The 18,378-nt window shown below is 48.5% G+C and overlaps 1 protein-coding gene across 14 annotated transcripts in view; it reads right to left on the reverse strand.

Moving 5' to 3' along the window:
- DNAJB6 (DnaJ heat shock protein family (Hsp40) member B6) overlaps positions 1-18,378 on the reverse strand; it is a 72,451-nt gene that overhangs the window by 36,712 nt on the left and 17,361 nt on the right. For 11 of the 14 annotated variants that reach the window (XR_010842020.1, XM_059074672.2, XM_067041735.1 and 8 more), the window contains 6 exons: positions 17,824-17,915; positions 15,589-15,698; positions 13,386-13,445; positions 12,448-12,558; positions 1,985-2,116; positions 454-595 (listed from right to left, as the gene is read on the reverse strand). Coding sequence is in view for 13 of the 14 variants with exons in the window: in XM_059074672.2 (XP_058930655.1) it covers positions 454-595; positions 1,985-2,116; positions 12,448-12,558; positions 13,386-13,445; positions 15,589-15,698; positions 17,824-17,888 (620 nt within the window). In the remaining variant the exon portion in view is untranslated. Of the gene's footprint in view, positions 1-453; positions 596-1,984; positions 2,117-12,447; positions 12,559-13,385; positions 13,446-15,588; positions 15,699-17,823; positions 17,916-18,012; positions 18,261-18,378 lie in introns of those variants that run through there. The other 3 variants (XM_067041737.1, XM_067041733.1, XM_067041741.1) reach the window with 3 other exon arrangements.

Below are 18,378 nucleotides of genomic sequence, written 5' to 3' on the forward strand. Positions count from 1 at the left end.
GGCACTTTAAAATCTTGTTATCAAATACGTAAACATATATGTGAATATAAATTCGTATTTCTACAGGACTTGCCACAGATACACGTGCAACTACTCATTTTGTGGCTGAAGCCAAGCTGCTGAGGACAGACGTTTCTTAAAATGTGACAGTGAACCGGGCACAGGCACTTGCAGTCAGAGCGGCCACGGCTTCACTGTGGATGGCTTCCGTTTTTCCGGTCCAACACGCTACTACCCGTGAACGCGGCTCTAGATAAAGGTGGCGTCTAACATATAACGCCGAACGGAACTTCAGAAGGAAAAGCTCCACATCGGAGATTAGGATGCTCATGGTACCAGAGAGACTTACACACAACCCGTATGTCACACACTGGAGGGTGTGCAAAGAAAACGTGGCACCAGTGAAACACCACATCTACTCCTTAGAAATATGAACTAGAGAGATCACTGTACCTCTTTGTAGTGATTTTTCTGCCATTAACCACTTTAGTAGAAGTTGATACAGATTTGTAGTTGCCTATCCCACTGCCACCAAATGCCGTGGAAGAGAATGAAGTGAGGCCCCCGTGACCTAGTGAACCAAAGGAAGTGAATCCTGTACGAAAACAGGAAAGAGAGATTAGAGACTAGTACGTCCATTGTTCACTTAACGCACACGTTTTCATCAGAGCCACAGGGCAGGAGGAACCCCCCTCCCCCTTGACAAAGGGCTCTGCTGGGCTTCCCTGCACTTCACCCTACTGAAGGGGAGGCTACCTGGTGCCGTGCACCTCACAGGATTGCAGCCAATTTCCCACCACAGATGGGCAAACCCAACTTGCTCCTGACTTGCTCCTTGTAACTGTGATCACAGGGAATTAAAATCTGGATTATTAAAAAGCTGAAATAATTTTAGAAAGAATACCACAAAGAATTATCTGGAAAAGCATGGGTCTGCAGTTCACGGACTAATTCTCAATTACATGGTGATCAACTACGGACACCGACTTCCACAGCCACACCAAAGCAAAGCCAACTTCGATGCTGAGACGGCTTGCTTGTTGAAAGAACTTACCTACCTGTCCCACTCCAAAAGGTCCACATCACAGCACACGTCGCACACTCCCTAACAACTCTCCCTGAGGCTCCTTAAAGGTAAGGACTGTGTTCCACACACATTTCTTAAACGAAGTACTGCTGTGATATTTTTAACCAGCTCTATTTTATTCTCCCTTACACCTGAGCACATTACACGTCTAACGAAAGGATCTGCTGGACGGAAGCGCACCGACACTGCCCTGTGTAATCAAGTCCCGTCGGCATTTGAGGAGAAGAGCCCTCGCAGGTGGCCCTGTGTGGGGTGGCCTGTACAAGGAGCACAGCCAGCTCTCACCAGAGCATTTAAACAACAATGAGCGCCAGAACACAGCAGCTCCTCTGTTGAGAGGAACTGGGTGAGCTTCAAAGAAAAGCTAGGATTACAATTCTTCAGGTGAAACACAGGGTTGCATCAGGCCGTGCGCACGTGACTGCAGCTGGCGGCTAAGCTCCGTGTGGCCGGGCGAACACAAGTGACCACGCCTCACCCGGGGACTCAGCTGGGCTCCGGTCACACAGACCTCATTAAAGCCCCACCTCCTGACCCCACCTTGGACTCTCCCAAGAGAGTGGAATTTCTTTAACTGCTGAGGTTAGATAAAAAAGGACTTAGTGAGATTGTTCTAAGTGGGTTATTTCGCAGTTATTTATCTCAAAACACCTTACTCCTTTTAAACAGCAATTTCATTAAATGCTGGCCACCTTTAACAGTTAAGATCAGAAGTAGGTTTTCAAGTATAACATTCTTGGGAAGATCAGGAAAAAAATGTAGGTTACTAAGCACAGATTTTTACACATAAAAAATACTGGCAAATCTACTAAGCTGTTCTACCAAAAGGTATACACATACTGCAAAGTGCCCCAACTAGAAGAGCACTGCACTGATGTCTGATCAGACATTTAGTACCTGTATCAAAAGAAGAAAATCCCCCTCCAAAAGAGGGAAATCCACTGAAGGCGGAGAAAAACGACCCCGTGCCTCGGTTCCGGCTTCCGCGGGGGCCCCTTCGATTCCCAAAGAATTCCTCAAACGGGTCTTCTAAAAACAAACAAAAGTGCTTTGTGAAATCTTGATTCAATTTTGCTTTTTCACAGGAGAGCTTCAATAGGGTTAATGCCTTATGATACACTGTTCCATTAAGAACAAAAAACTTACCAAGAAATTACAACAATGAAGCCTATCTACAGAGCAGCCAAAAGTCCATCTAACCAGCAGTTTTACTTACTTGTTTAATGTAATTAAAGCTAGAATACGTCGGGGATTTACAACAAACAAACAAAAAAAACCCCACAACACTATACATATAAATATAAAACTCAAGGTCATTAATCTGCACTATAGACTTGGACAGAGAGCTGTTTTAACACCGCTTTTTACTGGAAGTTCTGGTAGACACTGTCCCAGCTGACACCATTTTAAAAAGGTTCGGATGATTTCACCCCTCAGTAGTCGTACTGCAAGGAGTCTGGGTTGCCTCCTCCAAAGTCATTCAGGAATAAAAACAAAAATGGATTTTTCTAACGTATTTTTACTTATAACGCAAGAGGACGCTGTAGCAAAGTGAGGCAAAATTTAACAGCTGGTGATTCTGGGCCAAGTGCTAAGGAATCCCTTTTACTTTTCTGTAAGCCTGACATCTCAAAAAAATTTTAGAAAGGATTAGCTGAAGTCAAACCTGAATAAATGTTAATCGGCAAACATTACATTACACTTGAATAGACAATTACTAACGTGACTAGGCATCGTATTACTACTGGACATACCACAATGCTCCTGGAAATAAAAATAAGATTAGCCTTGACCGTTTAGGGGCTTTTTGTGGTTGTTATTATCAATCAGTGAGCACCTACTGAAAACATGAATTATACAAACTTTTAAAAAAATTCACTGAGGGCTTCCCTGGTGGCGCAGTGGTTGAGAGTCCGCCTGCCGATGCAGGGGACGCAGGTTCATGCCCTGGTCCGGGAGGATCCCACGTGCCGCGGAGCAGCTGGGCCCGTGAGCCATGGCTGCTGGGCCTGCACGTCCGGAGCCTGTGCTCCGCGACGGGAGAGGCCACGGCAGTGAGAGGCCCGCATACCACAAAAAAAAAAAAAAAATCACTGAGGTTCTATGAAATTAATCAGCACTATACGTTTTTTTCGAGGAAACGGACATTCTTTAAGAAACAAAAACAAGGACTCCTGATGGATGAGTAAGCTAGAAATGCATGTCGGGGAAAGAAAAAAGCAGCCCATGACACACAAACTACAGAATCAGCACGGCATATTTTTAAGACAAGGCGAGAGTGACCAAAGCAGGAAGTTAACGCATTTGAGTAGTGAAATGAAAGAAATAAAAGTAAATAGAAAAGTGAACACACAGTGAGCAGGAAACCAAGCAGAAATTGAGATTCATGGTGCAGTCATGTTTACAGGCAAATGTGACCGGAGCAGCGTACCACAGCCCCAGGGTAACTGGCAGTGACCTGGAAGGATGTGTGAGAGGTTACGTGCGCTGTTGCTCACAGACCCCAAGGACTGACCAAGGGCCCGGCGAGGCCAAGGCAGCTGAAGGAATACTCGGAACGGGGCGAGGAAACGGGTGGCCAGACGACACGGCCACACGCGCCTAGGGCCCGCGCTCCGCAACGAAGGCAGCCCCCGCTCGCCGCAGCTACAGAAAGCCTGCGCTCAGCAACCAAGACCCAACGCGGCCAAAAATAAATAGTGTTTTTAAAAAGCAAAAGAAAGAAAGAAACCTACAAGGCCTCTCTTAAATAAGAGAGCTATGCAAAGTACACGAAGAAAGGCCTGAAGAAGCAAACGTTTAGAAAACCTGGTCCCTGGCGGCCTGCTGAGAGACCCAGAAAGAAGGAAGCGCTCGAGGGAGGAGGAAGGAACATGTGCACACAGAGACCAGGTCCACCGCCCCAAAGGGGCCCCGAGCCCCGGGCAGTGCTGGGCAAGGGCTGCTGCCGGGAATAAGAAAGCCCCAGGGCCTGCTGGTCTTACGCTTAATTCCCACGTTCCACAGTAAACGCCACCATTTTCAAACACAATTTTAAGAAATTCATTTACCGGCTACCTTGTGAGAACAGGGCTTACGGTCCCATTATTACCATATTTAGAAGTGTAAATAGAAAAATGAACCATAAACTTTATCTAGAGCTGGAGACGTTTTGTAAATTTCTTCAGACTTCATCCTGTTCAAATAAAATACAAGCATTCTATTTACTAAGTCACCTTTTTTACCTTATTATCATGGCCTACACACCTGCAATGACACATTCTCTATACATCCGATCTACAAGATGGCAGATAATTAACATTCTTATGTTACAACCACCCATGTTAAGACACACAAACGTAATGTAACAAGTACAGTCTAAACTCACAGCGCAGTAATTTTCTCTCTCAAGCAGTAGCCGTTAAGAAGAGTCTACAGGACCAGCTTTAGATTTTCACTACCCATATATGAATTCTTAAATGACGTGTTGTTCTGCACGCTCTAAAGTTTTATTTTACACTGAATCATGTTGTTTGCGTCCTTCTGCAATGTTCCTTTTATTACTGCTGTAACAGTTATGTTACAAAATAAGGTTCATACAGCAACTAAATCTTTAAAGGCTGTTCACAAGGCTTTTGAGACCAACTTAAACCAGTGTCCATGTGACACCACCACTAAACAGAGTGTTTTAATTTGTTTACATGAAGCTAAATTAAGCCTTCCATAATTATAAAATCACCTTCTTCAGAAGCGACTTCAAAAGACGGTTGAGTAGCATGTTGCAAGAATAAGGCCAGCCAGCTTTTCAATTACATTTTCATGTACTTTTGTGTTCTTTTATTTTTTAAATCTCTTATCTTGCATATTTTTCTATTATACAGCCTAAATATGACTTTCTACAATTCAAGTAGTCACCATATTTTAACGTGTAATTTCAGATATTACAGTTAACCCTAAAAATGAAAAGTCTCATCTGTAACAGTCATGGTGACACCAAAAAACATATTAAAAAGAAAATGTCATGATCGGAGTGATGTGTTGCTAACAGGTGCCACTGTGAGATCAGGCCACCCTTACTCAGAGCCTCCCATCACCGGTGCTGCTGGCTGGGGAGTGTGGGTCAGGAGCTTTTATGACCTTCAGCCCCCAAGCTAGACACAATTTTTAAAGACCCTTCAATCCAGCAATTAAATTCTACTTCAGGGAAATCAACTCATCAAACATGGAAATAACTTACTCTACTAAAGGAGTCCAAAGCATTTATAGTGAAAACTGAAACTTAACCTAATTTTCCAAAAGAGTAAATGAATGGAGAGCATGTTAAATGCAAGTATTTGAATGGTCATCAAGTTTACGCTTTAGAAAAAGGCAGAAGAGAACATATGTATATACGCACACACATCCCAACTATAATACCTGAAAAATGTTGACAGTGGACTTTCAATTGGTGGTAAGACAAAGGTTGATTCCCCCTCCCCACTTTTATCTCATTTACGTTTTCCAATTTCTTACGTTGAGTGTGTTATATTATTATTTTTGAGGTTAAAAGGGGCAAATACTGCCATTTACTTCAGAAGTAAGTTTTAATAAGACATGTCAACACAACCAAATATTCTACCAAGTACTTTTTTACTTTCACTCCCCCAGGGATACAGAACCACACAGCCGGCCGAGGTGCCTGATGGGCAAAGGGGATATGGACCAGGTGGAAGGAGGAAGTAGCTACAAACAGCAGCTACGACCACAGGCCCTCCTATAGAAACAAGGGTTGGAACCGCCGGGTATATTTCCTAATTTCGTTATGAAAACACTTTGTGCATACACGTTATTCATAAGTACTAAGCACAGCTTTGTTTTCTTGCCCCTTTTACCCCCTTATCACATCACATCACATCAAGTGCAGGCTTTGTTATCACAGTGTTTTCAGCTATGGGACATCAAGGAGAAAGGTAAGTTCAAGGACCTCACCTCCCATTTGGGAGAAAGGTTAGCGCATTCGGATTACATGCCGGACCGCCATCAGCCGTCGCGTTAGGCACGATTATGATCTTGCTATTGTCTCTCTTTGGAGATTAAACATGGTTTAAGGAGATAACGAGTGTGGGTGCCGATCTGGGAAGGAGTGGACAGCTTCCGTGTGTCAACCTGAAGGGGCCACAGCATCCCGCTATTGGGGGCGTCTCCGAGGGTGTTCTCGGGTGACATGACCGTTCACATCAGTAGGCCGAGTAGAGCAGCCTGGCCTCGCCCATGTGCGCGGGCCCCATCCCATCAGCTAAAGGGCTGAAAAGACCAACAGGCCAACCCTCCCCCCCTCCCCCAAACACAAGAGAACTCTCCTGCCTGATGGCTTCTGAACCGGAACACTGAGGCACTTCTAGCCTGATGGAGTCAAACTGGGACATCAGCTCTGCATATTTTGAAAGAGCCCATCTTCATAATCAAATGAGCCAATTCCTTATACTAAATTTCTTCAGAGAGAGATACAGAGATACACACCCTGTTGGATCTGTCTCTGTGGACAACCTAAATACATTCCTAAAAGACTTTCTAAATTCTGTATCCTTGGTCATTTTAGAATGGTCTTTACCCCGTAACAATGCTGTGCTGTGAGATACAAACATTACAGGAAACAGACACATGCCTATCCTATGATTTAACTCTTTCTTTTCAGTGCCATTGGCATCCTGGATCAAACACACCTCTACAACTTGGTAAGATCCTGCTCTTCCCTCAGAAGTACTAAACGCAATCAGTGAAGGTGATATTTGCAAAACACGAAACTGATCAACACCCTAAGTAACGCTGTCAAACTTACAACAAAAAATACACTGCACTGAATGGTGTTTAGTGCAAAACGGGACAAATGTTTACAAGCATACATACACAGAGGAAGACTTAAGGAAAAAACTAAGTGCAAAGACGTTTAGAGCCATACATTTTCTTAAAATTTTACCAAAATTCAGTCTCTGACAGAACAGTAACCACACCACAATGACTGGCTGAAACCAACTCAAGCCAAATACTGAAGTCCACACCAAACGCCCACAGAAGCAAAGCCAAGTGCCATGATTATGAGCACGCTTCCCTCCGCCCGAAGGAAACATTTCAGTGAACACAAAACCCAAGCAAGGGAGAGGCCTGCACTGGTGACTCCGGGCAGCAGCCGGTCCCTTCCTTATGGCTGCACACCATCAAGTCCCCAGGCACTCACAAGAAACTGCACAAAAAAGGGTAACACCATAAACTCGAAAAAGCATCCTGGGCATTTCAAACAAAGGAAAATCACACTGTACTACAGTTTCAAAGCTCAACTACAGCAACCCTTAGGACAGGGGCAACACTTGAAATTCAAAGGCCGAGAGGAGCAGACAGATTTCAACGTGCTCATCTCCCAGCTAATCCCAACACCACAAACAAAAACCAAAACACTCCTTTCACGCCAACATTTTAAAATGTTTTTGAAAAGAATCTGAAATAGAAACGGGAACAAATCAGAAACACAGCCATAGCGTGATACAAGGTTGGAGCCCTGGGGAGGACGGGTTTGGGCCACTTCTCCGTGGCTGAAGCAGCATCTGGGTGGTGCCTGGCACTAGGCAGTTAAGCAGATAATAAATATACGCCAAAGGAACATCGTACTTGCAACTTTGCATACGACTGTTTTGTTACAAAATGCAATTTCTAGTTACATCGCAGGTCTGGTAGGAGCACTGTATTTTCTAATGATTACAAAAATCTGTCCAAGCCGAGGATCCCAAATACACACACTGGACGCAAATCGTCCTATTTCAGATGCCAGCAGAGGTCTGGGGTTCCCTGAGACTCTCTGTCCCTCCCAGAAGGAGTCTGTGAGGGTCAGTGTGTGGCCCGTCTCGCCAGGGTGCCTCCTCTCTCTTGGTGCCACCCGTCCCCTCTCAAACCACTAGGGAGCCACCCGCCTAGCACTCTGCCCTCACCCCGCACCTGAGGCCGGGGGATCACAGCTCCAGGAGGAAGAGAAGGTGAGCAAGCCCTACACGGACGCGGGCAGCTCTGCCCTGGGAGGCCCCAGGAGCTCCATAAACCCTCAAGATCAACTCGTGACAGGTGCTGGCTTCCCCGGGGGAAGACGATCCGAACCTCACCGCTGCTGCTCTCGTGGCCCAGAAAACCACCGAGAGTGACCTTTTCAGGACACCCTTCCCCCCCACCACTGGGGCTGGGGCGGGGGCTGGGTCAGAGCCCCCCCAGCACGGCACCCGCCCTCACCCAACTGTCTTCAAATGCCTGCTCCCCGCTCCAAAGGGAGACTTCCCAGACGCGGACAGAGCCACCCTCCTGGCCTCCTGGCCACAGCACCCCTCCCCCAGCGTGGGGGGCCAGGGGCTCAACAGGGGCTTTGTAGTCACTTTAAGTCTCATGACAAGTGTTTTTCTTTTACCTCCTTCAGCAGGACGCTTCACACGCTGCCTGGTGTGGCCCTGAGGCCTTACTCCGTGCCGTGGAGCCGGGGCCCACGGGGACGGGGGCACGCTGGCCGCCGGGTCTCAGGCCCACCCGGGGGGGTCACCCTCCGGGCCCTGCCTCTCCCACATCCGGCTTCTCTCGGTGTGTCTAACTTCAAAGGCTTCCCCTTTCAAAATGTGCTCTTCCTAAACCGCAGGACAAGTCTTCACACATTACAGAGTGAACGGGGCCCCATCGAGGCGGCCTTCCTAACCCCCAGGCCAGTGACCGTGACCTCACGCGGGAAGCAGGGCCTCTGCAGACGATCCAGTTACAAGGAGCTCTCTCAGGTGGCCCTGATCCCATGTCACTAGTGTCCCTATAAAAAGGGACACTTGGACACGCAGAGGGAACATGATGTGAAGACACAGAAAGGACCATCTGAGGCCACCAGAAGCTGGAAGAGGCCTGGGGAGGGACCCAGCCAGGCCTCACCCGGTCTCAGGCTCCAACCTCGGGGTCTGCTGTTCCCGCCACTCAGACACCAGCACCGGCGCTGCCTCGGGCTGTGACACGGCTTCCCCGTGGAGGATGGCCTGCAGGGCGTCCCAGGCCCCACCATGCGTCTCCACTCGCCTCCACGACGGCCGCCAGGCACCAGCAGCAGGGAGTCTTTATTCCAGACACGCCGTGGGCAGGGAGTCGGCCCCCCGCTCACCGCACAGCCCGGGGGGCAGGAGCGGGGCCTCGAGCTCGGCCGCGTCCTCACCTCACACCCCTCGGGCCCCCGGGGGCCGCCTCACTGGAGGGGCTCCAGCTCCTCGCCCGCCGCCTCCTCGACCCTGGAGGAGGACACGACGACCGGCTCACAAGCCCCCAGGCCCGGCGGCGCCCCTCCCTCCGCAGCCCCGCCTGCCTGCGCTGCGCCCGCGCCCCTCCTCTCCCCTCCTCGGCCGGCTGGGTGCCCGTGCAGGAGCCGAGCCCGCGCAGATGGGACACGCACGCAGTGAACTCACTCTCGCCCTCGGGAAGAGGCTTTCGGTTTCAGAGCTTGGTTCTGGCTGTCCAACTAGAGGGTACAAGTCAGGAGAAATGCCTCCCAGACAGCATTTCCTGCTAGGCCTGTAATGGTCGGAGCTTTTCTACCGTCAAACCCCATCCTACGGAGTAACAGCATCCTTCAATAATAAACAAATGCAGGGATCGTCCGAATTCCCATCAGTGTGATCCCTCCTCATTACCTTTTCCAATCACCGCGCTCCGAGGGCCACCTGTGTGCGCGCTCCACGTCGGGGACAGTGCATCCTCCACGGCAGAGCCAGTCTTCGGCGTCTTAGAAACGGTTTCCCCTCCCTCTCTGGGAAGGCGCCTGTCAAGGAGGCTTGCGTCTACCTGCAGGCCCGCAGGCCCACGTCCTCTTCCCACCACATCACACTCCTTGCAGCGCTGCAGTCTGGGCAGCACCCCTCAGGCCTCAATCCTTCCCACCAGCTCTGGTTCTTCAAGTCTCCTCTCCTTTCGTCTGCGGAGTCTGAAGTCAGAGGGTTTTATACTCTGATAAACACCAAGCGAAGCTCAGAATGTCTCTTAACAGGTTTTGAGCTACTCCTTTTGGGTTTTTTTTGGAAAACAGGAGTGGAAAAAAGTCGGTCGTGTGAAAAATTAAGATGAAAAAATAACACACTACTATAAATGGACGTTATAAGCGGGTTGATTTGGATACTGAGAAACATCAACTAAATCGCTGCCAAAGCAGAAAATCCCCAACCCTACGTCCACTCAGATCGCACTGAACACACCGCCGTCGGGCCACCCTGTTACTTCATACATGCAGTAGCCATGGCGCAGATTCTCTTCCTGTGTGTAAACCCTGAGAGCCTGAAAATGGAAGTCACCTAGAGCACCTACAAGAACGGACTGGGCAAGAGATCACTGCCACACTAATCATGAGAAACACATGGGAAATGCCTAGTGCTCAACCGTAAGCAACGCAGTATCTCAAACAGAGGGCCTGAGAGTCTACATGTACAGGAAGACTAGGTCTCTCCTAAACGGGACTCTGAATCCAACGGAAGAAGTTTCCACCGTACGTCCTGCATCTGTAACTCTTCTGGGTGAATTACATATGCACACAAAGATTTCTTTATATACACAAATCTCAATTTAGAAGATGTGAAAATCAGTACTCATAATGGGTAAAAACCACGTTACTTAACTCATCCACATCTGATTATCATCTCTATCCCTTCTTTACTCTAGAAAGAGCGGCTCAAGGAAAATCATTTTTAATGAGAAATCTTGGCCCGTCAGATTTTTTTCCCAAGGAAAACAAAACCTGGCTACTGCTCAAGCACTAAGGGCCTCCCCCCTTGAGAAGCCCCGTAAGTGGTGAAGAAGCACGTGTGGGCCGCTGGCCACAGCCCTGGCGAGGGCAGCCTGCTCTGCCACCCCACCCCCCTCTCAGCTCGAGGTGGCAGAGACCGGGCCAATTTCACCCAGCACTGCCCTGTTCCCCCAAAATAACACATCTGGAGCTCACTAAAGGTTGTAATGAGACACAAGGTAATTTTAAGACGGGAAAGATCATTAAAAACTGTTTGTGTTTTTCTTACAGTAAGATATTTTACCAATATAAGGGAAAATTTTAAAAGGACATAATTATGTTTCATATCATATTTATAGGGAGCCTTCCCAATACATATTTCTGCTTATGGTAGTAGTAATTAATGCAAAAAAATGAAGTCTTCAAAAAAAGATGACACCGTCGTCTCCTCTCCCACCCCACTGGAACACTCCCCTGCTTAACTTCTGTTGCTACATTTACCCGTGAAAATGCTAATAGACACTAGTATACATACACACCTTTCCTCCATAAGCTACTTTCTTAAAAAGTAAAGCCATACACAGCAGTAAAATAATAAGAAAGCGCAGAAACTAACACAGCGTTGTAAAGCAATTATACGCCAAGAAAGACGCGAAAATAAATAAGGACAGCCTCTCCGAATCCCCACCTGAAATAAACTGAAGGACGGCGCCATGTAAAAGGCCCGACACCTACCAGACACGGCAGCGCCTTACTCCCCTCTTCGTGCCTGAGACGGGCAGGATCCACCGGTTCCCGTGTCAGCTGCAGACAGAACCGCTGTTCTTGTCTCCCTCCTGAGGGGCTGCAGGTGGCGTTCAGTCTTCTCAACCAGGCTCCAGGCAAGGAAGGGAGCAAACACAGGCTATGTCTCCCCCTCCAGGAGCCAAAGACAACAGTGGCCTCAGCAGCACACGCTGAATGAACCCTGACCTCTCGAGTCGCCCAGCACACCAGACGTTCCCGACACCAGACCCTAACGTGACTTCCCGACACTCTGCCTCTGGTCGGGCACCAGGACCCAGAGGTGCAGCGGATGGGAAACCCTCTCCTACGATGAAACAGCAGCTCCTTTGGCAAAGCTATTCTCTCAAAGATGAACATCTGTGATGCCTTGCTCTAGAGGTGTCCCTTCTTTCCCAAAACGGCAAACTCAATAGTACTAACACCACAATCAGAAAAACAAAAACAAGTTTAAAGATCAAATGTCTTCTGAACAATATCTGCCTCGATGCTTAGTGTTTTGAACCAGACCATTACACAGCAAATTCACACAGAATTCATTGTCCGACCAGGAACAGCATTTCTGAGCCCCCAGTGCCCACATCCTTCCCACTGCAGAGGTAGTTCATCGGAGCCAAACGCAGCCAAGGAAATGAGGACGTTAAAGCCTTTATTATGTAAACACGCAAGGTGTAAAATTCAGAAAAGTGTTCTGAAGGGAGAAGGAAAAGGGGCTTAATTAAACTCCTGTACTGCTCAGACAGCAAGTTTAAGGACAAGCTACAACCGTGATTAAACAGAACGGGTATGTCTGTCTTCGTGAGTCACGGACACATCATGTAACCAACGACCCAGATGATGAACTTACCAAAGAAGTCAAATGAAAATGGGTCCCTTCCACCAAAAAATTCCCTGAAGACGTCATCTGGGTTTCGGAATGTGAAGCCAAACTCAAAGGGACTGTCGAAGTGACTGCCACCTGCAGAAGCAAAAGCACAGCTCAGTTACGGCTTCCTGCTTGCAGCCGACACACAGTCACTTGTCCACAGAACATTACACTTCAATGTAAATCACGATCTAAAAAAGGAAAATGTTTCATAAACCTGAGGCTCTCTCAAGCCCTACCGAGATCAAAGCCACCTGAGCCCAGAGCTGGGAAATGTGCTTGGACATCAGTCCTGAGCTGCACACAGCGCCCGAGGACTGTCTCATCATCTCTAAATGTGTCATCAGCACACAACATTACACTATTTTTATTCTTTGTCGTGAAACTTCACGTAAGCCGAGCACATGAACACTCACTCATACGTGTGTACGGTCACTTTGGAGCGTGAATGTCCAAACGCCCACTGTGGAGCCGGCAGGACGGCAGATCACTGCAGGAACTTTTCATCAAAAATACACACGTCTAGGCCTCACCACCAGAGGCAGTTACTTTGGTGGTTATTTAGTTTTTCGAAAGAATCTGTTTCTTTAAACCCTAAGGGTATTTTGACACATCAGGTGCTGCTGCTCTCAGGGTACAAACTCACGACGACGTGAGGTTTTACAGTATTTCCTACCTACAAAACGTATACCAATATACACTTCCTAGTAAAACAAGAGATTTTTAATAAGCTTTTTCCATGTTACCAGTTTCTCCTTCCTTCCCCCAATCCAGCCCACCCTCCAGACTGCATCCGTATTTACTGAAACATGAGTGTCCAAGAGAAATAACACGCTGAACCCCCATAAGACCCTTTGCCATCAGACCACCCCCTCTTGTCACTACAAGGCCAAGAGAAAGACCAACGTGTACACACATACCTCCTCCACCACCGTTTAATCCTTCTTTGCCGTATTTGTCATAGATGTCCCGTTTTTTAGCTATAAATTTAAAAAGACAAGTCAGTAAAGACCAAGTTGTTCTTTTCCCTCAAAATTCAATAAGGTGTTTCCAAAGTTGTGGACCGAACGAAGATCGGCTGTGGTTCTCAATTTCCACGCTCAGTTTTAAAGAGCTAGGCCTCCCTTACTGTAGATGAACAGGTGAAGAGAGAACATCTAAGTGCCTCTCTCCCTTAAACACAACTCGAAACATCTTTAAATGCTGTGAAGTTTAAAACATTTATTTCACTCTACTGCTCACCGCGCCCATGCATACTACATCAAAACCCCACTAGAAAGTTGCAAAACGATTCCAACCCTAGACATGTACCTTCTTACTACAAAGTCCAACTGGGGGATAAGATCTGTGGCACAAAGAGAAACAGGACAGGGTCTTGGTGAGGGCAGAAAGGAGACGAAGTACATAACAGCCAGAGTAAGAGCCAACCCAAAGGCTACATACAGCTTAAGCACCCTGGTTTAAGGCAAGAGCCCACCCAAGCCTTGATGATGGTCTACTATCCCTGGTCATCTTACCACCTATGTTCTAGAATAAGAACAACTACGATGCAGCCCTGCTCAGACATACAGGTTCCTTTGCTACAAGATGTGTGTGCCCCTAAAATCTCATGTTCTACAAAATCGTGTGGTAAAACAACAGGGGTTTATGGGGGAAACAAGTGTAGAAGCAAACCATTTACAGCCAGTTTTTGGTAATCAGAGACTTGTAAGAACAGTAACTGTGTATCCGTGAAGGTAACTCCTGGGATTGAAGGCTGAATAAGAGAATGTGAAAAATACACTCCCTCTCACCAAAACAACAAAAACAAAAAAACAACTTTTTTTTTTTTTTTTTTTTTGTGGTACGCGGGCCTCTCACTGTTGTGGCCTCTCCCATTGCGGAGCGCAGGCTCCGGACGCGCAGGCTCAGCGGCCATGGCTCACGGGCCCAGCCGCTCTGCGGCATGTGGGATCTTCCCGGACCGGGGCACGAACCCGTGTCCCCTGCATCAGCAGGTGGATTCTCAACCACTGCGCCACCAGGGAAGCCCAAAAAAACAACATTTTTATGGGAGTTTAAAGGTTCTCTTTCTACCAAAAATCAAGCTTGACTTTAGTCCTCCGTTTTTCTGATGTTCCTGGTCCGTGAACTCCACAAACCTGGGAGTGCTGGATCAGCAGCACACAAACACCAGGACAATGACAATGGTAACAAGGACAAAAGTTCCTTGTGAAATAAGACGACTAGGCCTTCCTTCAAAATAAAGGGGGAGGGGTTGTTAGGACATAAGCAAGATGGTCCCATGTTAACACGGGTGTCAACACGGGGTGAGATGGTCAGCTGTCAACATGGGTGACGGTCACATGGAGCTGGCTCTAAAATCAGAACTCTCTTTTAACAGTGAACCTGGCCACACGTAGCGACACTTGAGGCAAAGGGTCCACCCCCTGTGGTCAGTGAGTCCGCCTCGACTTCTACCAGGCCCTCCAATACCTCTTCCTGGCAAGGTGGTGTCAGCAGTTTTCTCACAAGGTTCCATCCACAGTCTTCTCCCTACCACACGGCCCACACACAATGCTTCTCTTACCAGGAACCCAGGGAATCTATCTGGCTGACAGCTACCTTCCGCATGACCCCTGAAACTAAGCCAGCAGATCTGACTGTCAGTTCCATTCAATACCTAAGCTCTAGGCCTGGGAGGGAAACGTACAAGCTGCGAAGTCTGAACCTCAGCTGCACGCGCGATGCCTGATTTCCTGATACGCAGGAGATGCTTTCAAGCAGAAGCCAGCACATTCACACAGGGTGTTCATAGGGCAACGGGGATGAGAGATCACGACACTAACTACACAGGTGGCCTCCACCGCACCCACAGTGACCCAGACAGATTCCCGCGACCTGACCTGTCCCGTCAGTCCCCAGACCAGGGGGTCAGGACTGCTTTAAAAGAGCCACCCTAGGAGAAGTCTAGAGGCCAGGGTACCTCACAGCACTCACGGCTAACCCACCGAGTGGCTGCCAGGAACAGGAACGTCAAATGTGCACAAGCAGAACCTCCTTCCCGTTGTCCCACACCTCCCTCAGCCATCCCTCCCTCCGCAGGCCCTGGGGAGGGCACAGCCCCCATGCTGGGCTACTCACCGTCTGATAACACCTCATACGCCTCAGCTACTTGTTTGAATTTTCTCTCCGCTTCTTCTTTATTCTCAGGATTTTTATCTGGATGCCACTTCAGTGCCAGTTTCCTGTATCTTAAAAGGAGCAAAACGATACTGATCAATCCAATGTCCAGAAAGCCAGTGGGCTTTGAAACACACAAAAAAATGAGAGCTGCAAACTACTGAGATTAACCTTAGTCTCTACTGTGACATCTCCCTTTCTGCCAGAATGAATAAAAGGTTCTAAAATCGACAGCGTCATACGAACCCACGTCTAGAGATAAAAAAATGATTTTCAACCGTGTGCGGACCAGAGCGTGGGCAGCAAGCGCGCTCACGGAGCCCGGGCTGAGAGCGTGGAGCACGCGCACACACAGGCCTTGCTCCCTGAGGGGACGGAGCCCACGTGACTGTCCCTGCCCCTATGTCCCCATCGCCTGACCAGCCCGTCACTTTCACATCAGTGGGCGAAAGTGGGCCACTGGCCACGGCACAGTGGAATATGCCAGCACCTTTCACGACTTGAGATGTGAATTCAAGATTCACTTAAAGATTCCATGACCAAGGTCGGTCTGCTCCACGGTTCCAATTAACATTAACAAGTACATGCTTTCCAAATAACAAAAAAAACCTTTTTCTAATTAGCTACACATAAGCGGTGTACATTTCAGGAGGGGGTGGGGGGACATGAGACGGGGAGAGGGCGTGCTCCTTAAAAATCTAAGACTAGGATGCGAACCGAACAGTCCTTCTAACACTTGGCAAGTTATTAATGTAAAGCTGCTGTGGTTCAATTTAATTTCAGCATTTTAATCAAAAACCTGAGCTTAACTTATTAAAATCGGATTAAAGCTGCAATCTAATGATAAAACAGTACTTTATTATTAAATCATCGTGGACCTAACCATGCAGTAGCAGACCAAAACCCCTCAAGTACTACAAACCCTCCATTTAAAAAAAGACAAACCCTACAAAAGGAGAGAGAGAGAAAAAACAACTGTTTTGCACTAGCCTCCTGTGTGAAAGTGAAGAAATGTATGAGCATCCAGGAGGAGGTTCAATTATCTATGCCTTGGGAAAGACTGCGAGATTCCTTTAGATTCAAGGTGTAACAGCGAGGTAAGGGGTACCACGCGTTGCCTCTCCACTCCACCGCTTCAGTGACCCGGAGATGCCGTGCTTTCATCGTGTCCGGCACAACACAGGCAGGACTCTGCATCAGTTAATACACGTGCTGTGCACATGTCACATGCATTGAAGAGCAGTAGAATTACTTCCAACTGTACCCAGCTGTTCTTGCTTGTAACCGTGAGCAAGTGTGAGAAACCCCACAGCCCACTGGTGACACGGCTCTAAGGTACGTCCCTGGCCGCCTGGTCCCCGCTGTGTCCTGGCCAAGGTCTGACCCAGGGATATTCTGCAAGCAGCGTCAGGTACGCCCAACAGCAGTCAACCTGCTGAATAAGTTGAGCGTTTTTAAAAGAACAACCTGGTTCAAAAATCCTTCATTTCCATCTGCACACCTACCGAGTCTAGTGGTATAGACTTCATTAAGCCTTAAAAAGCTGGTTCCCGCAACGCAAACCGGAACCCGATTCCCTATTAGTCCAGGCTGCGGCATCAGTATGGAGCTAAACATCTGTCAACCTTCTGCTGTACGTTAACACTGAATTAAACTGATCCCAGTTTACCTTGAGAGCTGCCCGTGACCTGAGACCTGCCTCAGATGCCTCCCACGGGCCAGGCCCTGGTCACAAAGGCTCAGCAAGGACAGACAGCAGTGCTAGGCTCAAGCGTGAACGTGGGCCAGGACAGGGCCGCGCAACGGGGACCTTTAAGCAGCCACACCAAGGTGTTACGCTGACAACCCTGTGAGCACCAGGCAGCCCCACTTCCAGGCCCAGCGTCCAAGTTCTTTGGGCTGATTTCACACCCTCAGTAAGTTTCTGATCTAATTCCAGCAGAAACAGAATCCACTGTCCCAAGACAAAGTGACAGAGGAAACCAAGAGCCCTCTTCTCCCTGAATGACAGGTGGCAAGGTGGGCCTAGGTCTGAGGCAAAAGCTAACTTGTTAAATGCTGTCTAAAATTCAAACTAGACGGCAGCAGTCAGAGACTCACACCACCGGAAGTGCCGTTTCCAGGGGCAACATAAAGTCACACTGCGAATGACCAGCACACGAATGCACAGACTTACTCAGAAATACAATTACTTACGCCTTTTTAATATCCTCGGCTGAGGCATGTCTCTGCACGCCTAGAACTTCATAGTAATCGACCATGTTTTAACCGGCTGTTGGAAACGAGTCCTGCAATCAGAAACCCACGGTCAGTGATGAGACTGCAAGGCTGGGCTCACCTCGGGGGCAGGGGCGGACGGAGCAGGCGTGAGGGGTGTCGCCTTGCCTGGGCACTAACCACCAGCCTGCTGGGCCGGGGCCTCGTCTGGGAGCTGAATCCAAGGCTCACACCCTAAGACCCTTCCCGACGCAGGGAAAACAACGCTCTGAAACGAGCTAAGAATAGTCTCAACTAAATAAAACCGACAGGTGACTCTACACCAGCCTTGGGGCCCGCCGGCCACCAGCTGCCAGGCCCCTGTTGAGCAGCCCACAGCATCGGTCCCCTCCTCACGCCCTGCACTCCTGTGCCAGGCACTGGGCAAGCCCGCGGCCACCTGACAAACGTGCCGTCCCTGCCCTGGGGACGCTACATGGGAACGGCAGACACCTTTCCCAGCCGGGCCGCCCTCGCCAGTGACCAGCCAACACC

Source organism: Kogia breviceps, chromosome 9, assembly GCF_026419965.1.
Source record: "Kogia breviceps isolate mKogBre1 chromosome 9, mKogBre1 haplotype 1, whole genome shotgun sequence".
Lineage (NCBI taxonomy): Eukaryota > Metazoa > Chordata > Mammalia > Artiodactyla > Physeteridae > Kogia > Kogia breviceps.